Source organism: Pongo abelii, chromosome 20 (genome assembly GCF_028885655.2).
Source record: "Pongo abelii isolate AG06213 chromosome 20, NHGRI_mPonAbe1-v2.0_pri, whole genome shotgun sequence".
Classification (NCBI taxonomy): domain Eukaryota; kingdom Metazoa; phylum Chordata; class Mammalia; order Primates; family Hominidae; genus Pongo; species Pongo abelii.
In genome coordinates, this window is record NC_072005.2 from 63,976,213 (window position 1) to 64,003,857 (window position 27,645).

A 27,645-nucleotide genomic window follows, 5' to 3' on the forward strand; every position below is an offset into this window, starting at 1 on the left:
GGGACTTCCGGCATTTGGATGAGACGTAATTTGGGCGCGACGATTCCGTCCACGCCGGCTCTAGGGAGGGGGCGGTGTTCCGTGGCCGCCTCCCTGGCGGCTCTGGGGAAATGAGCAGGTAGGAGGCCGACAGCGACCTCCGCGTCTCGGAGCGAACCGTGAGCCTCCCCGTAACGGGAGAGTTCGACTGTCAGCCAAGGTCACCGGGCCCGGCGCAGGGAAGGGGTGGGGCTCGGCTGAGCCCGCGAGACCCGTCCTGCTCGCCGCAGCCCCCGCCCCGCTAGGGCCTCAGGGTCCCGGTATGGCGATGGCTTTGACGGACCCGGCGCAGGTGAGTGGACGAGGTTTCGGCCTTGCTGCTTTTCTGCTAGTTTGGGGAAGCCTCCTGGGCAGGCCAGAAGCCAAGACAGCCACAGGATTCCTCTTTGTAGTTTTGTTTACGAAACGTGGAGCAGGCTCGTCACTTAGTTTATCTCCTGTCGTGGTAGTACCTGAGAGACTCAATATTGATTGAAGCGGACGGTAGCCAGACTATACATAGATTATAGGGCTGTGACGTACAATTTTTTTGTAGCAACCTGCCCAGGAAACCAGCCTCTTGTTCTACGATAAACTATTCTGGAAGCCAGTCTGCCTTAAGTTAGTCTTGCAAGGAGCTAGATTACTCTCTGGTGACATTTCAGGAAGCTAAACGGTAACTCTTGGAACAGTAGGCCCCAAATAGGACTTGATTTGTAACTGACTGTTCTTCTAATTTTTGCCTCCGCCTCCAAAAGAGGACCAAGCAGAGAAAGCCATACGTGCTCAGCCTAACCAATCACATACGATGCCCCACTTCTAGTTAGCCCTTCTGCAGCTTTCCACCGCCAAAAGTGTCAGGCCTCTGATAGCTGCTCAATAATTGCTTGAAGGATAGATGAAGTTCCACTCCAGGGACTCCCGTCACACACATAATCCGAACTCAGCCATGGCCTGCAAGTCCCTACCCGGTTCACTATGGCTGACCACCTCTGTCCTTGTTTCCTTCCGTTCCTCCCTGGCTCAGCCCTTCAGACACACCAATCTGATCACGCAGAGTTCTTTCCCACCCCTCAGCCTTCACCTTTACAGTTCATTCAGCCTCAGACACTATCCTCAGATCTCTGCAAGACCCTTTCACATCTTGTTGGCTCTGCTCAAATGTCACTTCTTTAAAGCGGCCTTTTATGGCAATTCAGACTAAAGTAGTCCCCTTCTCACCTGCCCTTGGTCTAGCGTTTTTGTATAGAGAATCTGGCAAAATTTTAGACAGCTACTGAGTGGAGGTCTTAAGGATTTTGTGGGGACAAAGAGCATAAATAATAACACAAGAACTGAAATGGTTGGCCTTCATTGAGTCCTCGATGTGAACTGAGAAATGGGCATTATTTATCATCTCATTTAATCCTGATCTCCTTAAAGTGACATCCTATTATAGACACTGCCGTACACAAGAGGAGGTCAAGACTCCAACCTGTTTAGTTACCTGCTGAAAGTCACACAGCACTTAAATAACAGAAACTCATATTTAGCGTGTGGACCACCAGAGCCTTTGTTTTTACAGACAGTTGGCTGAGAAGCCCTGGAGGTGAACTTTGCAGTCTTTTTCCAGCAAGTCAGAGTGTCCATTGGAAGCGAAAGGCAGATATTCCATTAGAGAGGACTGTGTAGACAAAGGCAAAGTGTGTTGGTTGTTTATGGAGGTCCAAGAGGACTTGTGAGGTTACCGTGGTTCCCCCCATCCCCACCTGCTGAGACATGGCCTGGAAGGGCAAGATCCTGTGGTCTTTTGTTGGATGTTCGTCCTGCCTTCAGCCCATAGGGCATTTTGGCCAGTCATAAGCCTAGGTTCTCATGACCACAGCCTGCGTTATCCTCAGCCACTTTAGTTTCCTGGTCCTGAAGCACAGTGGCCTTAGGGATACCTGCTGGCAGGACTTAGGGAAGGAAAAGGCTGATGGTTCATTATGCAGTCTCCCTGGGGTCCAGGGGAGAGGATGAGCTGATCCAGGCACTGCCCCTCCTCAGGCATTTGGCACTCGTGAATTTGGTGATGAGGGTTTTGCCCACATCTTGGGGATATTTTCAGGAGGTGCTAAAATAGATTAAATAGCAAAAATATGTAGAAATGCTTCACAACTGTATTATAGTAGATTCACGTGGGTGGTGGAAGATTGTTGGGGTCACAGTATTAAACCCTGAAGCAGAGGGACCTGGGTTAAAATCCTGTCTCTTACATATAAATAATGCTTATAACATGTAAAACTCTGGCTGGGCTTGGTGCTCACACCTGTAGCCCCAGTGCTGTGGGACGCTGAGGTGAGAGGATCACTTGAGGCTAGGAGTTCGAGACCAGCCTGGGCAACATAGCAAGATCCCAGCTCTACCAAAAAGAAACAGTGGGGCGCAGTGGTGCGTGCCTGTAGTCCCAGCTACTTGGGCGGCTGAGGCAGAAGGATTGCTTGAGCCCAGGAGTTCAAGGTTACAGTGAACTCTGAGCATGCCATTGCACTCCAGTCTGGGTAATAAGAGTGAGACCCTGTCTCTGAAACAAACAAATAGAAAACACAAAAGACTAGGAAAATCTGTGGAGCTCCCTTAGCCTCAGGTCAGTGACTGTGACATGGAGGTGATTGGCGGTGGTGTTTAGTAATACTTCAGGGGCTGTGGGAGGATTAATAAAATCCCAAAGTCCATTAAGCTCTGAATAACTCATGTCTGTTATTGGGAAAATGGGAATTCTGTATTCATCTGAAAATTGAGGCAGAGATAAATGAGGTCCCTAAGGTCACAAAACTGGCAAGTGTCGGTTTCAGGAGTTTGGATTCAAACTTGAGAAGTCTGACTTCAGAGTTTCGGACTTGTAGTTGCTTTAAAACAGAACATGAAGCCTTCAGCATGAGCTGGACCAGTGAGGCTCGGGCACTGTGGTTGTCAACATTATTGCTATTATTATTGTCATTATTTCCTCATTTCTTTGAGGTCCTCGAACTCTAATTGTCCACATCTCGCCATCCACGAGTTATTGCCGTTGTCTTCTGTTATTCCTTGATGGCTCCTATGTAGGAGGCTTTTCTCTTTTACGTTACAGTAATCTGTCCAAAGCAATGTCTGCCTTCCTCCTTCAGCGTGGTACAAAGTTAGGCCCTCAGGAGGCCCTCAGTGACTTGGGCCTTGATCTTGCTGCACCTTTTCCAGCAAAGCACATGCAATAGTCCCACAGCAAACTCTACTACCTCTATTTGACATTTCAGGTGTCTGTGACCTTTGATGATGTGGCTGTGACTTTCACCCAGGAGGAGTGGGGCCAGCTGGACCTAGCTCAGCGGACCCTGTACCAGGAGGTGATGCTGGAAAACTGTGGGCTCCTGGTATCTCTGGGTAAGGCCTTCCCCCTCCACCGTGCAGGGGACCTGCCGCCTCCTTCGTTCCACCCTCTGACTCCAGGCCTGATGGGTCAAGAAGGTCTCTCTTACTGGCCTTGCCTCCTTCCCACAAATTCAGTCATTTTCTACACTCACCTCTTCCTTTTTTTTTTGTTTTTTTTTTGAGAAGGAGTCTCACTCTGTCACCCAGGCTGGATGCAGTAGCACGATCTCGGGTCACTGCAACCTCCGCCTCCCAGGTTCAAGCGATTCTCCTGCCTCAGCCTCCCAAGTAGCTGGGAAGCTGGGATTACAGGTGCCCACCACCATGCCTGGCTAATTTTTGTATTTTTAGTAGAGATGGGGTTTCACCATGCTGGCCAGGCTGGTCTCAAACTCCTGACCTCAGGTGGTCCATCCACCTCGGTCTCCCAAAGTGCTGGGATTACAGGTGTGAGTCACCATGCCCGGCCTACACTCATTTCTTCCTATACAGTCTCCCTGTATCGCTTTGGACAAGAAATAAGAGTACTCTTTGGCTCCCAGCCAAAGGAGAAGAAGGTGGTGGAAGGAAATGGGGTGTTTTGCAGACCCCAAAGGTAGGATTTCCAGCTGTGTGTTATGACGGGTTGAAGTAGGAACTGAGAACCACTACGATGGTGTCCTAGTTTCTCTGTCTGGGTCTGCTCATGTCACTGTCTACTCTGTATGGTTTTTTCTGCCTCAGTGAGTTCAAGGGAAGAGTAACCACCGCAGGTTTTACTGTTTGTGACCCCTCCATCCCCTCCAGATTTCTTGTCTGTTTCTCTGGCCTCTATGGGGCGTGTTTGAGGCAGCAAATGCTGCTCCACCTCCAGCTCATACTTGCCTCCATCTCTCACCCACTGCCCAGCATAGACTGGCCTCTGTCTGCAGTTCTTTTTTTGAGTTCCAGAGCGGGATCTGCCTGGGTGGACCTGGTTGCTCATGTGTCTGCTCCACAGCCCAGTCTGTGGTGTAAGGGGTGGTGGGATGTTCACCAAGAAGGGTTGAGTCAGGCAGGCCCCCAGGAGACATTGACCTTCCATACTACCAGGTGTTATTCTAAACAACCTTCACATCCTTCAATCACCTTCACATTCTCTGATTCTAAAGTCACTCTGCTGCAGCCTTGCTGGGCTTCTTGCTATTTCCCCAAGTGCCCACCCACCTCAGGCCATTGCATTTGCTGTTCTCTTTGATGAGTGTTCACAGGGTAATTCAGCATTTCACATGGCCGCCCCTTCTCAGCACCACCATTGCCTCCTCACCCAGCCCTTCCCTGACCACTGAATCTTGGGGAGGCCCCTTTCTCACCATAGCCTCCTCCCTTTACCTTGTTCATGTCTTTCTAAGCTAGTGGTTCTCAAGCAGGGACGATGTTGAGCTTCAGTGTACACTGGGCAATGTGTGGAGACATTTTGGTTGTTAAAACTAAGATGATGGGCCAGGTGCGATAGCTCACGCCTGTAATCCCAGCACTTTAGGAGGCCAAGGTGGGCGGATCACGAGGTCAGGAGATCGAGACCATCCTGGCTAACATGGCGAAACCCTGTCTCTACTAAAAATACAAAAAATTAGCCAGGCGTGGTGGCGGGTGCCTGTAGTCCCAGCTACTTGGGAGGCTGAGGCAGGAGAATGGCGTGAACCCAGGAGGTGGAGTTTGCAGTGAGCCGAGATTGCACCACTGCACTCCAGTCTGGGCAACAGAGCGAGACGCCATCTCAAAAAAAAAACAAAACCTAAGATAATAACATTGACAGCTAGTGGGTGGAGACCTGGAATGCCGCTAAACATCCTTGTAATGCACAGGACAGATCCTTTCTCCTCCTCTTCCCCCAATCTCACAAATAAAGAATTACCTGGACCTAAATGTCAATTGTGCTAAGGTTGAGAAGCTCTTTTTCAGAGAGTGCTTGGACAGACACTACATCAGCTGGTGCTGAGAGATACCCGAGGAAGTTGTTCTTTTATTTCTTCTCGTCTTGCCTCCTTAGCATTTGAGGAAAACTCTGGTTTAGTGCTGAGACTTAACATCCTGCAAACTGTTGGTAATTTCCCCTTTTCTACAGAGGGAGCAGCCTTAGGCTCACAGCCCTGAACAAGCAGCATGAGCTCACAGGGACCAAACAGCACTGTTTGTTTGTCTTGAGACAGAGTCTCGCTGTTGCCTCGGCTGGAGTGCAGTGGTTTGATCTTGGCTCACTGCAACCTGTGCCTCCTGGATTCAGGCATTTCTCATGCCTCAGCCTCCTGAGTAGCTAGGATTACAGGCAGGTGCCACCACGCCCAGCTAATTTTTGTATATGTTGTTTTGATTTATTGCTACATTTTCATGGTTACCTGCCATCAAGACAAGTGACTCTGGATTTTCCATTGACCAGAGTGATAAGGATTCCATTTTTGAAGAAATCTAAGAAAAATAAAAAGTGGATCACTTTTAAGAAAATCAGGTCGGGCACAGTGGCTCATGCCTGCAATCTCAGCACTTTGGGAGGGCAAGGCAGGCAGATCATGAGGTCAGTTGATAGCGACCATCCTGGCCAACATGGTGAAACCCCATCTGTACTAAATATACAAAAATTAGCTGAGCGTGGTGACGCATGCCTGTAATCCCAGCTACTCAGGAGGTGGAGGCAGGAGAATCACTTGAACCAGGGAGTTGGAGGTTGCAGTGAGCCGAAATCGCGCTACTGCACTCCAGCCTGATGACAGAGCGAGACTTCGTCTCAAAAAAAAAAAAAAAGAAAAAGAAAAGCAATTAACAGTCCAGATCCCCAGAGCACTGATTGGGTGTCTCAGGCCTGTTCCAGGCAGTGTTCATGCTCCATTTATTCTCACAGGATCCCTGTCCTCAGCAAAGTAAGGAAAATTTAGCCGCTCCTGTGAGTCCCTCATCCAGTTTAACTTACTCAACACAGATGAAACACCTTCATTTTATGAAGGTATCACTGAATTTTTTTGTGTAGAAAAAATTCTTCTTTTGTGAACTTTTTTTTTTTTTTTTTGAGATGGAGTTTCACTCTTGTCTCCCAGGCTGGAGTGCAATGGTGCAAGATCATAGCTCACTGCGATCCTCACACCTCACCCTCTCCAGTAGCTGGGACTACAGATGTGAGCCACTGTGCTGCTATATGAAGTTTCTGTAAATATCCTTATGTAACCATATCACAGTAGGATATTCAGTTTTTAAATATTTTAATGGTTCATGAAATGCTGGGGTCTAGAGTCACTGACCTGCCCCTCATCCTGGCCGCTGGTCCCTGAGGATGAATCCTCCAGCTCACATCTCTGCCTTGTCACCACCCTCTACCACCCACTCTGGTGCTCATGGTTTCCTCCTTACTGTATTGCTTGGGAGAGCAGGGTTTGTAGCCAGAACCCTGGTGTCCAGCCCCAGCTCTGCTCTTTAAAAACTCCATGGCCTTGGGCAAGTTACTGAACTTGCCTGTGCCTCAGTGTTCTCATTGTTCAAATGAGGACTTACCATATTCACATCCCAGGGCTGTTGCCAGGGTCAAGGGTTGTTTTATGAAAAAGCTCAGAACAGCACCTGGGAGACCAGGCAGCGTGCAGGGAGCCATTACAATCTCTGTTGCCACCAGTACTGTCACCATCATCCTCATCATCATTATTGTCATTGGCATGCCTTGACCTGGCACTTTCTGGGCAGTGTTGTGGAGCTTTGTGGTTAAACAGCACAGACAGAGATGGCAAGACCTGGGTTTCCTTATTGACTCAGCCATTCACCAGTTCTGTGCTCTTCAGCAAATCACTTTACCTCCCCGAGCCTGGGTTTCTGTGTCAACAAAATGGTGTTGATTATGATATGGACTTCCTGGGTATACCATGAGGAAATCCTCAACTGGAATCCTCATTTAATGGCTAGGCATGGTGGCTCACGCCTGTAATCCTAGCACTCTAGGAGGCCGAGGTGGGTGGAATACCTGAGGTCAGGAATTCAGGACTAGCATGGCCATCATAGTGAAACGTCGTTTTTACTAAAAATACAAAAAAATTAGCCAGGCATGATGGCACACGCCTTTAGTCCCAGCTACTCAGGAGGCTGAGTGAGCAGAGATCCTGCCACTGCACTCCAGCCTGGGCAACAGACGCATTTAGTCTTTGGTTTAGAGGAAGAGCATTATAAAACATTGCTTAGGATGTTAAAAAAAAAAAAAAAAAAAAAAAGACTTAGATCAGTAAAGACACCTTGTTTTGAATGAAAATAATCAATGTTTAATATTTAAAGTATGTCACTTTTTCTTTAAGATATTCCATAAATATTGTTCACTTTTTAATGCATTTAAATGCTTGGCATAGTCCTCTGGGCATGGTTATAGCCTATAAATACTAGTTTTTGACTTACTATTAGGAGTAGAGATTCTGTGGCAGCATGACATGACCTGCCCTTGGTTTCTAGATCATGTGCTAACTTTTTGTTCCCATGGATGGGTGTAGCTTCATTCCAAGGTCTGGTCCCCATCCCGAAGTCCCAAACTAGATTGAAGGTCTGTATTTCTTTTCATCTACATCCATGTGTCCACTTTCTTTCTCCATAAACAGGGTGTCCTGTTCCCAGACCTGAGCTGATCTACCACCTAGAGCATGAGCAGGAGACATGGACCAGGAAGGAAGACCTCTCCCAAGGCACCTGTCCAGGTAGGAGCCAAGATCTGGGCAGATCGGAGTCCCTGCTGGCTTGAGACTTCGAGGAGACCACTGGTCCTGGGATCTCTTGGGAAGCTTCTCACTGTGGCTTCTCTAAGGGTTTGGGAGCCTTGGAGCCCTTTAACCTGTGGTTTCTCCGTCCTCCCAGCCCCATCACACTTGTCACCACTCCTGGGGAGGAATGAGGTGTATGAACTGAGATTGGTCCTGGGGCTCCAACCTTGTGTGCCTGAAACCTGGTTTGCCAGTCATCTACTCTGTGACCCTAGTGAAGTTTGTATATGAGTTTGGCTAAGTTAATACCAACTGCTGTATCCAACAAACTCCAAAATTTAAATGATTCACATATGAAAACTCTTTTTCACTCATACCAAGGTCTGTGTGGGTCAGCAGGGAACTCTGTACCACACAGTTATTCAGGACCTAGAGTCCTTCTGTCATCAACCTATTGCTTTAAGGTTGTCCTGACATCTTCTTGCTGGTAGAGAATTAAGGGAATAAGGAAAGTCATACCCACTTCCAGACCTCCCCTCACATCTCACCCATGGGAACTGGGCATTTGGCTGTACTTGGGTCCATGAGTCCAGGAATTGTGGCTGAGCTGCCTGTCCAAGGAGAAGAGCAGATGGTCTGGTGAGCACCTACTCAGTCCACTACACTCAGTCTGTTCCTGAAAATGCTATTAGAAATTATTTTTATAAAAAACAAAAAAGAAAAACATTATTTTTATGCCATTGGGCAGTTTGAAGATGTGATCATGTGATACATTAATGCATAAAACTGCATAGTTTCTGAGCCATAGTAAGTGACTCATCAAAATAAGCTGTGAGTGTTACTCATGTCATATAAACATTGATGAGTGATGATACGTTACATTTCCTTCTGAACTCTGGGGAATAGGGCCTTTCTTACTCTCCCAATTTCCCTTTCCAGTTATATTCTGCCTATCAGCCTCTCCCACCTTCTCCTTCCACCCATTCTCTGAGTGTCAATCAGACAGTGAGAAGCAGTACTTTGCCCATGTCTTCCTATATCTCCTGTGTTCCAAAAACCTCAGGGTGACATTTGACCTTCTGTGTCCCACACTCAGGCTGCTGAGGGCACTGAGGCCATCTGTCATGTGTATGGATTGGTGCCACTGCAGAGCCTTGGCCTCTGCCCGCGTGGGTTCCTTGAGCTGTTCATCCAACCCTGAGTGTCTGTGCAGTCCCTGTTCAGCCCTTCAGAGTCTGTTCCAGATCGTCCCCTCTTCAGTGCCGCATCTCCACTTGAAAATCTCAAAAGCACAAAACTCAACATGCCTAACAAGGAACCCATGATCTTGCTCGCTCCTGCCACCTCCCAAGTTTCTGTGAATGGTTCTGCCATCCAGGCAGATTAGGGGACTGGATCCAACCTCAGACAAGTCAACCCCTCCACCTCCATGAGTCCCTGCAACCAGCCTATCTCCACAGCCTTTCGATTTCACATCATGCATGCCTCCTGAATTCATCCCTCTATCACCTCCATGAGACCTATCCTTCTGCTTTTTTTTTCTTCTTTTTTGAGATGGAGTTTCGCTCTTGTTGCCCAGGCTGGAGTGCAATGGCGCAATCTCGGCTCACCACAACCTCCGCCTCCCAGGTTCAAGCGTTTCTTCTGCCTCAGCCTTCCGAATAGCTGGGATTATAGGCATGCACCACCACATCCGGCTAATTTTGTATTTTTACTAGAGATGGAGTTTCTCCATGTTGGTCAGGCTGGTCTCAAACTCCCGACCTCAGGTGATCCACCCGCCTCGGCCTCCCAAAGTGCTGGGACTACAGGCGTGAGACACCGGGCCTGGCCCCCTTATGGTCTTACTCTAAGCTCTTATCATCTTTTTTCTAGGGGATGTTAATAGACTCCCAAAACTTAATCTCTGTATCTGCTTTGTGCCTCTGGTCAGCTCTTTGTCCTGCGTGGGGTACTCCAGCATTCAGACCTTGTTCCAGACAGTTAATATTTCCCCAGCCACTCAGCATATGACTGCTGATGTATTAGCAGGTTTTCATGTTGACAGTGTCATCTACTTATATTGTTTAATCAGCAATCCTTACACATTCCTCTCAACCTCTCATATCAGTAGCTTCTCTTTTCCCCTGGTGGAAGAGGTCTTGCCCTTGGCCATAGCCAGTTTTTTCAAGAGTTTATATCATACCTTTTCATGGACATTTTTTCTTCACTTATATTCTGCTTGTTTTGTAACTTCATCCTTTCTGTACTCAACATAAAAATATGCTCAACCTCCTTACCCTTGAAGAAAATTCAGCAATTCAGTCTTCATGGTTCACAGTGTATTCATATATTCATTCACTGTCTGAGCACTTAATTGCTTACATGTTTTTATATCAGTGATGCTGTGGACATTTATGTATGTTGTTCATCTTTCACATGTGTAGGGACACATTTTTGATGTTTCTGGAGTGAAATAATTGGATTATAGACTATGCAAATGTTCTAATTTGCAAGATCATTCTTATTGTTTTCTAAAGGGCCTATATCAAAAAATTCCTCTCAGGAATTTTTGGAAGGTTCCATTGATCCATATCCTATCTAATACTTGAAACTATAAGGCCCCTCAATTTTTGCTATCAAGTGGACACAAAATATTATCTCTTGTGCTCTTGATTTGCATTTTCCTCCTTGGTAGGGTGGTTTAGTGTCTTTCATGATTCTGAGCCAATCTGTATTTTCTTCTGTGAGATGTTATTTGGTGATAAATGCCTATTTTTCAATTAACTTCTTTGGCTTTCTCTTTTTTATTTGATTTTTGTACATTATAGATACCTATCTTTTATCAGTTACATTTGCTGCTGGTATATTCTTCTAGTTTTTAATTTTGTCCTTCCACTCTCTTTAAATTATCTTTTGTTCAATGAGTTCCTTACATGGTGTAGTCTGATTTATGTTTTTTTTACGTGATTAATGATTTTGTGCCTTGTGGAAAAAATGTTGCTTTACCCTAATATCGAAAAGGTATTCTTGTTTATTTTATTGTAAGTTGTAAAACTTACCATTTGGCATTTAAGTCTTTATCAATCTGAAGTTGGTTTTGAGTATAGAATGTGATAGAATACAATATTTCCATTCCCCATGTGGGTAGCCAATTTTTCTAGCTCTAATTCCTTAGTAGTCTCTCATCACTGAGATGCTGTGCCTCTTTGCCATCTACCAAAGCCCCATCTATGTGCAAGGGGATTTCTGAGCTCTCTGTTCTTCTTTATTCCCAGTTTGCATTATGTCTGTGCCAGAGTGGTACCTCTGCCTTATGAGCCCTGTCCTGAGAGTGGCACTGCTCTTCACAGCTGTCACCTAGGTCAGAATCTTGGGAATCAGTTCCCCTGTGCCTCATCTTTCCCTAGATTCTCATCACCACCACCCTCTCATGTGCGATATAGCTCATTTGCATATTCTTTCTCCTAAGGCTATAGTGTCTTTTCCACATTCTCTCGTGACCAGTAGGACTTACTTCACTGGGTACCTTCTACTGGAAAACTGCCTTGATCTTTTTCTACCCAGGATTAGCCAAACTCAGGATTAAGGACACAGTCCTCCAGGACTTTGTCAAGTCTACCCAAATCCTCTAATTCCAACTGCAAATTCAGGGATTTCCTGAAACCACCCTCAGGTTTCATAACTTGCTAAAAAGACTCACAACACTTTCTAAAACCTATTATACTCACAATTTTGTTTATTACAGACAAAGCATACAAATTAGAAGAGGACACGGGATGTGGGGCTGAAGGGGTTCCAAACAGAAAGCTTCCTCAGTAACTTGTTATCCACCCAGCATTGAGTGTAAAGTATGTGCACAGAGCATTGCAAACCCAGGAAACTCACTGGAGCTCTGGTTTTTAGAGTTTATTGAGCTTTATTACACAAGCACGATTAATCGAGACATTGCCCACATTGCCATGTGAAGTTTCCAGCCTTTGTCCCTTTTCCAGAGTTCAGCTGATATCCTGTGGCTCAGAGACCTAACCTTCTACTCACTGGTTGGTCTTTCTGGTGCCACCAGACCTCAGCCAGAGTCATCTATTTAGGATAAACTATTTAGGGACCTATAATGAGTTACCTTTATATAAATATTCAGTCTGGAGTTGAAGCGATATCTCCACTCTAGGCCCTGTCCCCTCACCTGGTCTCTCTGCCTGGTCTCCCTTTCAAGGAGTCAGGAATCCAAGGAAAATAAAAGAAACAAATTACAGATCTGGGGTTCAAGATGGCAAAATATAACAGACATAAAGGCACCATTTATAACTTCATTTTCTTTTACTGAAGTGGTGATTTTGTTTCTTCTCTTTTTACATTACTAACAGGCCCTTCTGTGTGTTGGATTTCTTTCAGGTGACAAAGGAAAACCCAAGAGCACAGAACGTACCACCTGTGAGCTAGGCTTGTCTGAAGGAATCTCTTTTTGGGGACAGCTAACACAAGGAGCTTCAGGGGACTCCCAGTTGGGGCAACCCAAGGATCAGGATGGGTTTTCAGAAATGAAGGGAGAACGCTTGAGACCAGGGTTAGATTCCCAAAAGGAGAAGCTTCCTGGAAAAATGAGCCCCAAACATGATGGTTTAGGGACAACTGATAGTGTGTGTTCAAGGATTATACAGGATCAAGTCTCCTTAGGAGATGATGTCCATGACTGTGACTCACGTGGATCAGGTAAAAATCCAATTATTCAGGAAGAGGAAAATATCTTTAAATGCAATGAATGTGAAAAAGTGTTTAACAAGAAACGCCTGCTTGCTCGGCATGAGAGGATTCACTCTGGAGTGAAGCCCTATGAATGCACAGAGTGTGGAAAAACCTTTAGCAAGAGTACATACCTCCTGCAGCACCACATGGTCCACACTGGGGAGAAGCCCTATAAGTGCATGGAGTGTGGGAAGGCTTTTAATCGCAAGTCACACCTTACACAGCACCAGCGGATTCACAGTGGAGAGAAGCCTTATAAATGCAGTGAATGCGGAAAGGCCTTCACCCACCGCTCCACTTTTGTCTTGCATAACAGGAGCCACACTGGAGAAAAACCCTTTGTGTGCAAAGAGTGTGGCAAAGCCTTTCGAGATAGGCCAGGTTTCATTCGACACTACATTATCCACAGTGGTGAGAATCCCTATGAGTGCTTTGAATGTGGCAAGGTCTTCAAACACAGGTCATACCTCATGTGGCACCAGCAGACTCATACCGGGGAGAAGCCCTATGAGTGCAGTGAATGTGGGAAGGCCTTCTGTGAGAGCGCAGCGCTGATTCACCACTATGTCATCCACACTGGAGAGAAGCCCTTTGAGTGTCTCGAGTGTGGGAAGGCTTTCAACCACCGATCCTACCTCAAGAGGCATCAGCGGATTCACACTGGGGAGAAGCCTTATGTGTGCAGTGAATGTGGAAAGGCCTTCACCCACTGCTCTACTTTCATCTTGCATAAAAGAGCCCACACTGGAGAAAAACCTTTCGAGTGCAAAGAGTGTGGGAAAGCCTTTAGCAATAGGGCAGACCTCATTCGCCACTTCAGCATCCACACTGGAGAGAAGCCCTATGAGTGCATGGAGTGTGGAAAGGCCTTCAACCGCAGGTCAGGCCTCACAAGGCACCAGCGGATTCATAGTGGAGAGAAGCCCTATGAATGCATCGAGTGTGGGAAAACATTTTGCTGGAGCACAAACCTCATTCGACACTCTATCATCCACACTGGAGAGAAGCCGTATGAGTGCAGTGAATGTGGAAAGGCCTTCAGTCGCAGCTCTTCCCTCACTCAGCATCAAAGGATGCATACTGGGAGAAATCCTATCAGTGTAACAGATGTGGGAAGACCTTTTACAAGCGGGCAGACCTCGGTCAACATCCAAGAACTTTTATTGGGGAAAAACTTTTTGAATGTCACCACTGAGGAAAATCTTTTGCAAAAGGAAGCATCTTACATGGCATCTGATCGTACATACCAAAGAGAAACCCCACAAGTGTCTTCACTGTGAGAAAACCTTCTGTTGCCGAATGTCATTTGTCACCTAAGGAGTCATATTAGAAAATCACACAGCTTAGAGCCTTATTCTCCATCTGAATTCATCCTGGGAAAACACCCAGTGGTTATTATGCACTTAGGAAAACCTTTAGCTCCATCTTTCTCATTAGTTTACAGTGCAATGTTATCTCAGGAATTTTTATAAACAGAGGTGACATAGAAAAGAAAATGAAATGCAGACACTGCTGCTTTTATACCGTTGTCTTGTATGTACATTTCTGTCCTGTGTCAGGAAAGTTAGTAAGGGAAGGTCTGGAAACTTACTGAATGTCTTTGTTCTACAACATTGTCTCTTCTTAAGAAGCATTGTTTTTATGAGAAATATGAAGGCTTGAGTTATGAAATACTTTTATATTTAAGGATGAAAAGAAACATGAATGCGCACATTTTATTGTACCACTTAATACTGTTTAGGTCTTTGATTTAAAAAAAAAATCCTTTTTTAATGGGTTTTAAACACTAACACTGAGAATTTTTCTTGATTCCCATCTGTTGGTTTACTTGATTGCTATAGCTGTATGGTAAATCTCAAAATTAGGTAATGTGATTTCTTTTTTCTTACTATTTTTATTTAAAATTCATTTAGCATTCCTAGTTTGACTTTCCATATACACTTTAGGATTGGTTTTTCTGTTTATCAAATATTCTTGCTTGGCTTTTGATAGAAATTGAGTTAAATCTGCAGATCAATGTGTTGAAAATTGGCATCTTAGTCTTCCAATTCATGAACATAGCCTATCTTTTCATTTATTTAAATTTTCTTTGATATATTTCATTACTGTTTTAGAGTTTACACAGTATAACTCCTGCACATTTAAAACAAGATTTATAGCTTCATAGTTTTTTGAGTGATTGTAAATGGCATTGATATTTAAAGTGTCAATTTTCACATGATGTTGGCTAGTATACAGAAACATTATTTTTTCAATCTTATTTTGCTGTCTTGCAACCTTCCTAAACTCATTATTTCTTGCCATTTCTTTTGGGAGAATCCTTAGGATTTTAAATATAGAAATGTCATTTGCAATTTGGGACAGTTTTATTTCTTGCTTCCCATCTGTATACCTTTTATTTGCTTTTTTCATGTTATTGTACTAGGTAGGATTTCCAGTGTGATGTTGAATACGAATAGTGACAAGTTATCCATGCCTTGTTCCTGATATTAGGGGGAAATGTTCAGTTTCTCATTATTATGATGTTGAAAGTTTCTTCCAAAGAGTTTCTCTATCGAGTTTAGAAAGTTTTCCTCTATTCCTAATTTGCTGGGATTTTTTTGGTTATTATTAATAAGTGTTGAATTTTGTCATATGCTTTTTCTCCACCAGTTGATTTAATTATGTGATGTTACTTCTATAGTCAGTTGATATGATGTGTTACCTTGATTGAGTTTCAAGTATTGAACCAGCCTCACATCCTTGTGATAAGTCCTACTTGGTCATGGAGTATAATTTTGTTTGTATACTATGCTACAGTATTTCATTTGCTAGTATTTTGTTGAGGAAGCTTTCCTCTGATTTCATGAGTGATAATCTGTAGTTTTCTTTCTTCAACTGTTACTGTTTGGTTTTGATGTCTAGATGATAACTAACCTCCTAACATGAATTGGAAGGAATTCTCTTCTGTTTTTTTGGAAGATCATATGTAGAATTGGTGTTATTTGTTCCTTTAATGTTTGGTAGCTTTCTCCAGTGAAGAAGTGGGACCTGGAGATTTTCCTTTTGAATGCTTTTTAATTATGTATTTATTTTATTTAATAGGTATAGAACTATTCAGAGTATTTCATATTGGATGAATTTTTATAGATTTTCTTAAGGAAGTGTTCATTTTATGTAAATGTTCTAATTTGTAGCATTCTTTGAAATATTTCCTTTTATCCTCTTGATGGCAGCAGGATCTGTACTTATGTTCCTTGTTGTATTCTTGATATTGGAAATGTATCACTTATTGTTGTCAGTCTTTGTAGACATATGTCAATTTCATTGATCATTTCAAAGAAATAGCACTTTATATCACTGATTTTTCTCCAGTCTCTGTTCTTAATTTCATTGATATCTGCTCTGATCTGTATTGTATCCTTTCTCCTACTTGCTTTGGTTGTATTTGACTCAGTGGTTTCCTGAGGTGGATGTTTAGGTTATTGATTTGAGGTTTTTTTCTTTTTTAATATAAGCTTTAAGTTCTATACATTTTTCTTACACTGCTGTTAGTTTTATCCCACAAGTCTTAATATGCTTTTGATTATCTTACTCAGTTCTAAGATTTCCTGATTCCTTTTGAGACATCTTCTCTAACCCATGAATTATTTAGAAGTATATTGTTTAATAGTGTTTGGAGTATTCCCTGCTATTTGTTATTGATTTCTAATTTGTTTTGCATTTGATGTTACTGTTTAAATTTGTTGACTTTTTTTCCTTATGACCCAGGATATAGGCTGTCTTGTTTTATATAGCTGCTTGAAAAGAATTTGTGTTCTCGGTCATTTGGTGGAGTTTCTGTAAATGTTTGTATGATCCTGTTAGTTGGTGGTGTTATTTAGGTCTCCTGTATCCTTGCTGATTTTCTGTCTAGTATTTCTATCAATTGCCAAGAGAAGAATGTTGAAGTCCTGAACTATAATTGTGGAATTATCTATTCCTCCTTTAAGTTCTATCAGTTTTTGCTCCACATAATTTAAAGCTCTGTTGTTTGGTATATACACATGTAGGTTTGCTTAGTATTCTTGGTGTATTGACCCTTTTATAATTAAGTAATGTCCTTTTTTGCTCCTGTTAATACTCATCAATTTTTATCTGATATTTTCGTGGTCACTCTTACGTTTTGGTTAATGCTTGCATGATTTATACTTCTTCATCATTTTTTTAAACCTTATCTATATCACTATATTGGGAGTAAGTTTCTTGTGAACAGCATATATTTGGGCTGTGGTTTTATATCCAGTTTGCATATCTTTTTGTTTTTTGAGATGGAGTTTTGTTCTTGTTGCCCAGGCTGGAGTGGAGTGGTGCGATCTCGGCTCACTGCAACCTCCGCCTCCTGGGTTCAAGTGATTCTCCTGCCTCAGGCTCTTGAGTAGCTAGGATTACAGGCATCTGCCACCATGCCTGACTGATTTTTTATATTTTTAGTAGAGATGGGGTTTCACCATGTTGGCCAGGCTGGTCTCGAACTCCTGACCTCAGGTGATCCACCTGCCTCAGCCTCCCAAAGTGCTAGGATTACTGGTATGAGCAACCACGCCCAGCATTTTTTTTTTTTTTTTTTTTTTTTTTTTTGAGACGGAGTCTTGCTCTGTCGCCCTGGCTGGAGTGCAGTGGCGCATTCTGCAACCTCTGCCTCCCGGGTTCAAGCCATTCTCTTGCCTCAGCCTCCCAAGTAGCTGGGATTACAGGTGCCTGCCACCACACGTAGCTAATTTTTATATTTTTAGTAGAGATGGAGTTTCATCATGTTGGCCAGGCTGGTCCCAAACTCCTGACCTCAGGTGATATGCCCACCTCAGCCTCCCAAAGTGCTGGGATTACAGGTATGAGTCACTGTGTCTGGCCCCAGTTTGCATATTTCTGTCTTTTATTGGTGTATTTAGACCATTTAAAGTTTACAATAATTATGTTAGTGCTGTCTGCTATTTTATGATTAGTTTTTTGTGTTTCCTGTTGCTGCTTTCTTGTTTTTTGGGGTTTTTTTTTTTTTTTCTCTTTAACATTTTTTAGAATTCCATTTGATATATTTGTAGTGTTTTTTAAATATATTTCTTTGTATTAATTTTTTTAGTGGTTGCTTTAAGTAGTATAATGTACATATGTAACATAATTACAGTTAATGGTATGAAAAATTTAGCACTTTGATGTATAGAAACCTTACTTCCATCAGTCCCTTCACCTTGCCGTTAATCTAATTGTCTAAAGTAATTCCTCTTCAAAATCGAGCACCATGTTGGAAAATGTAATTTTTGCTTCCACTGGCAAATATATTTTACAAAAGTCACAGGAAGTATTGCTTGTTGATCTCTTTACCCATTCCACTATTCTTTCTTGAAATTCTAAGCCACCTTCTATTAACATTTTCTTTCTGTTTGGCGAACTTGTGTAGCCTTTTTTCTAGGGTCAGTCTGCTGGTGTCTCTAAAAGTGTCTTTATGTTCCCTTCATTCCTGAGGGATATTTTTGTGGAATAATAGGATTTAGGGTCTGCAGTTCTTTTAGTACTTGAGAAACATGTTTGTTCCTTCTGTCCGCTATGGTTTCAGATGAGAAATCTGTTGCCATTTGAACCATTGTTCCCTAGTTCATAATGTGCCATTTTTATCAACCTGCGTTCAAAGTGTTTTTTTTGTAGTGTTCAGAAGTTTGGTTATGAGGTGTGTGACATGGAATTTTTTTGAGCGTATCATGTTTGATTTTTGTTGAGCTTTTTGATCTGTAGGTTTATGCCCTTTGCCAAATTTGGGAATTTTTAACCATTATTTCTTGAAATATTTTTTCATCCGTACTCTTTCTCCTCTCTGTAATATGAATGGTAGATCTTTTGTTACTGTCTCAGAGGTCTCTTGTGCTTTCATGTTTACCCCCTTTTTCTGTTTTTTTTCCCCTTTTTTTCATATTGGTTAATTTCTGTTGACTTTTTTTCAGCTCACTGATTCTTTTTTTCTGCCATATGCAGTCTACTGTTGAACTTGTCCAATGAGTTTTCATTTTGGTTTTTATATTTTTCAGTTGTTTAATTTCCATTTGGTTTTGTTTTTGTTGTTGTTGTTTTGTTTTGTTTTGTTTGAGACGGAGTCTTCGCTCTGTTGCCTAGGCTGGAGTGCAGTGGCGCGATCTCTGCTCACTGCAAGCTCTGCCTCCCGGGTTCATGCCATTCTCCTGCCTCAGCCTCCCGAGTAGCTGGGACTACAGGTGCCCACCACCATGCCCAGCTAATTTTTTGTATTTTTAGTAGAGACGGGGTTTCACTGTGTTAGCCAGGATGGTCTCGATTTCCTGATCTTGTGATCCGCCTGCCTCGACCTCCCAAAGTGCTGGGATTACAGGTGTAAGCCACTGCTCCCAGCCTCCATTTGGTCCTTTTGTACATCTTTGATTTCTTTGCTTAGTTTATAATACTAAAGGGCTCAGAAAACAGAAAAAACTAAATTCCAGAGTCATGGTTTTCTGGTGGTTTGTCTCAATATTTGAATAGAAATCCTAAATTATCTGGAGGAGTAGAAGTCCTGTAATCTTTTATATTGGGCTTCTTAAATATTTCTGTCAACAGATCTTATATCAGGGTGATCTGCATATCATTCAGAGTTACGGACTCCACAGGAAGGTTGTATGTAAAATCCTCCAGCTCTGTAAGCCTTGTTATATCCTCAATGGAGAAGGGGTCATTCCTTTTCTAAGATCACTCTTACACTTTTTTATTAGACCCACACACCCTTCCCCAACCAAACTTGTCTAAGTCCTCTGTCTTTCATACTCTTGTTTAGTCTTTAACTTCTTATTAACCAACTTCTTTCCCATAATCTATAGCTTTATTCAGATCTCAAGCCTCATTTCCAACCTATTTCACCCTTCCTTGCCTATCAAGCTCTGGTTATTCTTTCTTCCACACACATGCCCTGAGTAACTATTCTATGCACTGTCCCCACCCCTTTACATTTCCTTTTACTCCCCAGATTCTACTACATGGCTTCCACCACCGTTGCCTGACTTAAGCACGTCTCAGAAAGGTCTTTTTTGACCGCCTCACTCTCTTTTTGGACCTCCATACTGCTAAATCTCTGACTTGAAGGTCCGTTCCTGGCTTCTGTGAATTCCTGGCTTTTTTCCTTTTTAGGGTCTGTGTCTTTCTTCCATTTGTAAAACAGCTTTACTTCCCAGCATCCATCATGATCATTGCTGTTTTCTAACTTGTCCTTCACCCCATGACTGAGTTAATTTGCGCTGAAGACACTACTTTCAATGATCTACAGAGTTTCCCTAAATCCATGTCTCCAGGTTGGATGTTTCTCATGTCGTTACCCACTGGTCATCCTTCCACACCTTTTCTGTATTTGCACTCACAGAATATGCATGTATCATGTGGCCATGACCTTGGCCGTGGGGATGCACCCATAATCATCATAAGAGAACACGAACATAAATTATTACTGTGTATCAGACATTGTTTTGAATGTTTTACATGCGTCAGCTCTTTTAACCTTTATGACAACTCCATAATGTTATTTCCCCCCTTTAACAGATTAGAAAACTGAGATACAGAAAGATTAAGGAATTTGTCAAAGATTTCACAATTATGAAATTTGGGTTTGAGGACTGGAAGCCACTGCACTGGTTTCAGAATCCATGTCCTTAACCACTTTATTGCCTCTCATAAGGTGGGTCTTTGTTTCCTGGTCACCACTTGTTTTTACTAAAATGGTCAAACTGTGCTCATTTATTTATAATCTACTATTCTTATTTGACAGTACATCTTGGCCATTACTTCAAGCAAATGAGATAAACCAGACTCACTCTTTAATGCCTGCATAAGCTATTGTGACTGTAGAAAAGACGGAGAATGTCTGGGTTTGAGGATATGTGGGAGGGATGGGGAGAAGGAGTAGAGAAGGGCTAAGGCATGCATGTTGTTTTAGGTGTGTTTGAGGTGCCTGAAGAACATCAGTGTATCCCCCTAATTTCTGTCTTGTTACTCAAACCAGACACATTGTGGCCATTTCTTTTTCCTTTATCATTCCCACATCCAACCACTGCCCCATTCCTGTTTGTTCCTTAGTAGACCCTCAATATATATGTGTGTGTTGGTAAATGGCCATACACAGCAGGGTATTTTTTATTATAATTTTCAGTTCCTTCAGCGCGTTTACCACAAAGCTGTGCATATAGGTGGCACCATATATGGCGTACCTTGACCTCGAGAATCTACATGGACTTTTATGGACCTATGTACACAATTTTAGAAATCATAATGAATGACTGCTGGAGTCCTCAAGACCCCTTCCACATTTGATGATTTGCTAGGAAGACTCACAGGACTCAGCATTTTGTCATACTCAATGGCTATGATTTACCACACCGAAAGAATCCAGAGCAAACTCAGTAAAAGGAAAAGGCTCAAACCCAAGTCCAGAGGAAACCAGAAACAATCTTCGAGAATCTTAATGAAATCACACAGGATGTGCTTCACTGAAGCTCCATCTGGGACTTAAAACAACACGTGTGAGATGTGTTCCAGGAAGTCGTCTTGAGCACCCATTGCTCAGAGTTTATATTGGACTCGCCTTCTAGCACATACCACAATTCTAGACCTCCAGAAGAACAGGAGGTGTTCGGCGTAAGACAATTTAGGCACATGGAGCTACTTGTCATTACTGGGAACAATGGGAAACCTCCCTAAACCTAAAGTCCAGACTCCAGCCAAGGATGAACCTTGCAAGATCAAAGAATAGCAGTCTCTGGCCTGCTGTGTTGTCTCTTTTTCACAGTAACTTAAATGGAAAAATGCTGAGTTAGCTTTAAGTTTCTGTAACAAACATTAAGCAAATAAAATTTTCTATAACAGAAATAAGCCATAGCTTTGAGACGAAGGCTTATATACGTGTAAACCATTGTAATCAAGAACAAAAAAAAAGTCAGAGTCACAGTGAAAATACTTAACAAACCAGCCAGGATTTAATTCAGTGATGACAGGGAACAGAGGAAGTCTTGTGAGAAAGGATCTTGCCTCTGCCTAGTATTGTTCACAGATAGGCTTCAAGTGGTTTGACTTGCAGATACACCTTTCTTGGCTTTTATTTCGGCAAAGATGTGATTGGTAGGTAAATGCCGTGTTCTTTCCCTAGCACGTATGTCAGTTTGTCATCCACTCTTTGTTCTTGCTACTGAAAGTTGTAGCTTCTGGCTACAACAGAGATAGTTGAAGAATATGGGGTTCGTCATAATTTCTGTATCATTAAATGTGGATAATTTGAGATAAAAGAATATGTTGTTGCAGGCTTAGTCACTTTGATGGATCTGTCTGTGAGTTTCACTTGGAGGAAGTGGGAGCACTTGGCTCCAGCTGAGAGGGCCCTTACAGAGACATGATGTTAGAGACCTTGAGAAATCTGGTCTCTTGTATATGTAACTCCTCTTTGTACTCAGACCCTGGCCCACAGACAGCCTTTCCTTTCCATTGTGGAAAGCTGGGGAGGCTCCACAATGCTCAGTGATGTATTTCAATTTTGAGGACTGAATATTTTTAATGATTGCTAAGAGATGGATTATTTTTGCTCATAGCAAAATCTGTTTGTGTTTCATATCTCACAATTGGATGGTCTCAGCTAAACTGTAAATGGACAGTTTCTTTTGTCTTTTGGAGTAGTGTCAAGAGTGTGGACCTGGGAGACAGACTACCTGCTTAAACTTTCTGTCCTTGCTCTTACCTGCTGGAAAGGACATTCATAGCCACTCTGCCTCATTTTAATTGGAGATCCATATATTCACATGTGTTTTTATTATGCTGGCTTTGAGAGATAAGATCTCACTGTCGCCCAGGCTGGAGGGCAGTGGTGTGATGATAACTCACTGCAGCCTCAAACTCCTGGGCTCAAGTAATCCTCCCACCTCAGACTCCCAAAGTGCTGGGATTACAGGCATGAGCCACTGTACTGGCTATTCTGTTGTTTGGCAAGTGGGGCCTTGCTGATCCTGAGAGACTGCCCATCCCAGGACTAGCTAATTTTAAGTGGTAGCAAAGGACTCCCCTGGGTATGTGCCTTTGATATGCAACCAAACAATTCAGTGCCTGTTCCCTTCTACCACACCCTTTATCAAGGCCTCACACATGGAGCCACTATCTTCCTGCCCTAACCACTCCAGGGTCAGATATTAAGCAAGTAGGGACAGTCCCTAATGAAATTCAGGCCTGTAACCTCAGCACTTTGGGAAGCTGAAGTGAGAGGATCACTTGAGTCCAGGAGTTTGAGACCAGCCTGGGCGACATAGTGAGACCCCATCTCTACAAAAAAATATAATAATTAGCTAGGCATGGTGGTGTATGCCTGTACTCCCAGCTACTTGGGAGGCTGAGGTGGGAGTATTAAATGAGCCCAGGAGGTTGAGGCTGCAGTGAGCTATGATGGTACCACTGTACTCCAGCCTATGTGACAGAGTGAGAGCCTGTCTCAAAATAAAATAAAGAAGCCAAGCCTAACCCTGCTTAGCTTGCTTACCTTGTCTTGACCATTCTTACCTGAAAAAACACAGTGAAGGTTCTTGCCCATGCTTTCCCCCAACTCCTGCTGTTTTTCCGATCCTGGTGCTTCTGTGTGTGGTCCTACACTTCCTGGTGTGTGCCCCTTTCTTGGGAAGTGTGTGTAGCTAAGTATCTCTTCAATGGCAGTATCTCCTGATCTGTTGGCTTCACCATACCTGAATAATAAAATTGGCCTCTCAAAATGCCACCTCAAACCATTATATGGAAGTTACATTTCCATGTAATTTCTAGAGTACTGGGTACCTACATCAGGCAACATGGTATAGAACCATGGATTGGAGGATGGATCGATGCCAAGGAGGGACTGTTTAGGTGAATTACTAGGAACCAGACATCCAAGGGACCACTGTGTTGGTGGGATCCCAGTGATCTCCATAGTCAAGACTTTAGAAAAATAGTTCCAGATGCCTTTCTCATTGTTGGACACTTCTGAAAAAGGCCAAGCACAACTAATTGAGGGCCCCAGATATAAAACATTATTCTGTCATTTCTCCAAGCTGTTTGAAGTTTGAAGGAAGAAATGTCTTTCTGTATATTATTTCCCAGTCCTACCTACGTCATTTGTTTTCTTTCTTTTTTTTTTTTTTTTTTTCCTTTTTTCTTTTTTTGAGACGGAGTTTTGCTCTTGTTGCCCAGGCTGGAGTGCAATGGTGTGATCTCGGCTCACCGCAACCTCTGCCTCCCAGGTTCAAGCAGTTCTCCTGGCTCAGCCTCCCAAGTAGCTGAGATTACAGGCATGGACCACCACGCCTGGCTAATTTTGTATTTTTAGGAAAGATGGGGTTTCTCCACATTGACGCTGGTCTCAAACTCCTGACAGGTGATCTGCCCACCTCAGCCTCCCAAAGTGCTGGGATTACAGGCGTGAGTCACCGCACCCGGCCCATTTGTTTTCTTGATATTCTCAGGCATCTGCATTAACTCTCTTTTCTTATGATCTACGGCATTGCAGTTGTATAGCCTCTCAACATACCTGTTTGCCCGTCCCAGTGCCATTCCATGTCCCTGCTCTTGGGTAAAATGACACATGTTTGAAGTGTTCCCTTCTCACTCTGTCTCTTGTTGATCCTTGGAATCACACATAAGCAGTGGTCACTTCATTTGCAGTCTTGAGTTTCCTCCTGACATTTGCCTTCGATGTCATCATGGCCATCTACAAGCCTGTTTTTCATCTGCATGTTCTTTTGACACTTTCACACTTTCTAAGTTATCTCTGCATAACTGACTTCTGCTTGAGTGTCAGTCACCACTGGTCTGGTCTTTCCTGTGTGTGTATGGGTTTCTCCAACTTGATTATTTGTCCTTTCTTCCCTCTCCTCCTTTAATAGAGGAGCTTCTTAGAGATGTTTTCTTTGTGTAATATTTTCACTTCTCCATTACCTCTTTCTTACTTTCTCTCCACTTCCCAAACCTCTACTCTTTGTGGAACTCCTTGCTACAATGCCATCTTCTCCGACATTGTGACTAAGGTCAGAAGTGACTTCGTGCTTATAAATCACAAGTCCTTGTCTTTCTTGGGCCATCAGTAGAATTTTATTGTGTCTAATACTCAATTCTTGAAATATGTTCTCTTTCCTTGGCTCTGTAACATCTTTTTCCTCATTCGTTCCCTCCCTCTCTCCCTTCTTTGTGCAGTCATCCATATCTAGCTGCCCACTCAATGCTGAAATACCTAAAGGTTTTGTCCAAGGCTCTTTTGCCTCGTATGGCCTCTCCCCAGCCTCATCTGTGCCCTTGGCTTCAGTTACCTTCCTTACTTTGAAGGCATTGAAAATAGAATACCCTAGTCTTGAGCAATCCTTACAGCTCTATACCTGAATTACCAGTTATCTTCTTGCTATCTTCACACAGATGTTTCAAAGATACCTCATTCTTTACCTGATGTAAATAAGATCAATAAAATGCTTCTCCCTGACTCTGATCTACTTCAGTCTTCCCTCTTTACTATATGGCATTGTTTAGTTACCTAGGCTAGAAATTTCCAACTCAGCATAGTTACCTCAATCTCTTCTTCCTTCATGTACAATCAGAAAGTTGTGTTTTGTTTTTGTTTTTGTTTTTGTTTTAAGACAGAGTCTCGTTCTGTCCCCAGGCTCGAGCAGTGGTGCGATCTCGGCTCACTGCAACCTCTACCTCCCGGGTTCAAGCAATTCTCCTGCCTCAGCTTCCCGAGTAGCTGGGATTATAGGTGCCTGCCACCACACCCAGCTAATTTTTGTATTTGTAGTAGAGACAGGGTTTCACCACACTGGCCAGAATGGTCTCGATCTCCTGACCTCGTGATCTGCCTGCCTTGGCCTCCCAAAGTGCTGGGATTACAGGTGTGAGCCACTGCCCCGGCCCCGTCATTTTTAATTCTTAAATATCTCTCAAGTATGTCCACTTCTCTCTGCCACCTCTTCCTAGTCCATCCAATCATCATCTATCATCTCAATTTACTGAGTGTCCTTTTACCCACATTTTCTCTTCAATCCATTCTCTAAGCTGAAACCAGAGAACCATCTCAGATTTAATAGTGCTCTGCTTCGCCCTCCCTCTGCCCCCACTACGTTTCCTGAAAACTTTTTATGGCTTCCTTTAACTCTTGGAATAAAAACCAAATATGGCCAGGTGTGGTAGTTCACAACTGTAATCTCAGCACTTTGGGAGGCCAAGGTAGGAGGATTGCTTGAGCCCAGGTATTTGAGACCAGCCTGGGCAACAAAGTGAGACCTCATCTCTAAAAACAACTCCCAAATCATTACATGGTCAATCCTTTGGGCTTTATCTGAGCTTTATCTGGTCTGGGAGGTGCCTAATTTACTACCTTTCATCTTGCATAACTTATGCCCTTTCTGTTTTCACTTTGTGTTTCCTTTTTCCCACCTGCCATGGGGCTTTTCCACCAGACACTTTGTCCAATAGTGAATATTTATCCTTCATCCCAGCTACGTCATAAGCATTCTTTCATAAATATCTGTGTGTGTGTGTGCATACACGTGCAAATATATTTAGGTTTGATTACTGACTCCTGACTGTCTCACCAACTAGATTTCCAGCTTCAAAAGAGCACAGATGTTAATACGGATTTTATCCTAATTGTTCCATGCACATAATTCCTAGTCAGTAGTAGATATTCAGATATTTGCTAAATGGATAAGTGGATGAATGGCCTTAATCATTTTGATATTTTAGGTTACTTACCTCAGGCTTCATGATTTGCTAGAAGTACACAGAAGACTCAGAAAAGCTGTTATGGTTATAGTTTATTACAATAAAAGGATATAGACCAAGATGACCAAAGGGAAAAATCACATAGAATGAAGTCCACATGAAAGCAGGCACAAAACTCTGGGTGTTATCTCCCATTACAGTCACATAGGGACACACTTAATTCCCCCAGCAAAGATGTGTGACAAGATGTTCACGGTATTATAATACAAGCCAGGGAAGTTCACTCAAGCATTCATTTCTGGGGTTTTTATGGAGGGTCATTTACATAGGAATGCAGGGTCCACATGACTAGTCATAGCCATACAGCCCTTGCAAAAACCAAACATACAGTGTGGCCCAGGGCCTCGGGCATGCAAAATCCAGCATTCACCATGAGGAATGTTGTCAGAAGCATTTGAACCAGAGCAAATCCATCTTGAATAGGGGCTGGGCAAAATGAGGCTGAGACCTGTGCTGCATTCCCAGGAAGTTAGGCATTCTAAGTCACAGGATGAGACAGGAGTTTGGCGCAAGATACTGGTCACAAAGACCCTGCTGATAAAACAGTTTGTGGTAAAGAAGCTGGCCAAAACCAAGACGGCCAAAACCAAGGTCGTCCTCACTGCCCATTATATCCCAATTATGCATTAGCATGCGAAAAGTCACTCTCAGCAGCACCATGACAGTTTACAAATGCCATGGCAATGTTAGGAAGTTACCCTATATGGTCTAAAAAGGAGAGGAACCCTCAGTTCTGAGAACTGCTCACCTCTTTCCTGGAAAACTCATGAATAATCCAACCCTCGTTTAGCATATAATCAATAAATAACTGTAAGTAGCCTTAGTCCAGCAGCCCAAACTACTGATCTGCCTATGGAGTAGCCATTCTGTACTCCTTTTATTTATTTATTTTTTGAGACAGAGTCTTGCTCTATTGCCCAGGCTGGAGTGCAATGGCGTGATCTTGGCTCACTGCAACCTCTGCTTCCCGGGTTCAAGCCATTCTCCTGCCTCAGCCTCTCGAGTGGCCGGGATTACAGGCATGTGCCACCACGCCCAGCTAATTTTTGTATTTTTAGTAGAGATGGGGTTTTGCCAT

At 43.2% G+C, this 27,645-nt stretch overlaps 1 protein-coding gene and 1 long non-coding RNA gene across 3 annotated transcripts in view; one reads left to right on the forward strand and one right to left on the reverse strand.

The window, feature by feature from the left end:
• Positions 1–22,078, forward strand: LOC103888712 (zinc finger protein 805). 2 transcript variants are annotated; one of them, XM_009233207.4, is made up of 4 exons: positions 1–331; positions 3,273–3,399; positions 7,968–8,063; positions 12,441–22,078. In XM_009233207.4, exons 1-4 carry the CDS (start codon positions 302–304, stop codon positions 14,069–14,071), a joined length of 1,884 nt encoding a protein of 627 aa, XP_009231482.2. In that variant the 5' UTR covers positions 1–301; the 3' UTR covers positions 14,072–22,078. The 2 variants fall into 2 exon arrangements, with proteins under 2 accessions (XP_009231482.2, XP_009231483.2); XM_009233208.4 differs by lacking the exon at positions 3,273–3,399 and having other exon boundaries at positions 249–331.
• LOC129052040 (uncharacterized) overlaps positions 13,983–27,645 on the reverse strand; it is a 26,046-nt gene continuing 12,383 nt past the window's right edge. Inside the window, exon 4 of the long non-coding RNA XR_008516749.2 lies at positions 13,983–27,101. This is a non-coding gene — a long non-coding RNA (uncharacterized LOC129052040). The remainder of the gene's footprint in view (positions 27,102–27,645) is intronic.

Bases quoted from the DNA above. Each gene is read 5' to 3' on its own strand.
- LOC103888712 (XM_009233207.4), top strand. From the start codon at position 302: ATGGCGATGGCTTTGACGGACCCGGCGCAG. The intron at 3,400-7,967 runs GTAAGGCCTTCC...CTCCATAAACAG, and splicing joins TGGGCTCCTGGTATCTCTGG to GGTGTCCTGTTCCCAGACCT. The intron at 8,064-12,440 runs GTAGGAGCCAAG...GATTTCTTTCAG, and splicing joins CTCCCAAGGCACCTGTCCAG to GTGACAAAGGAAAACCCAAG.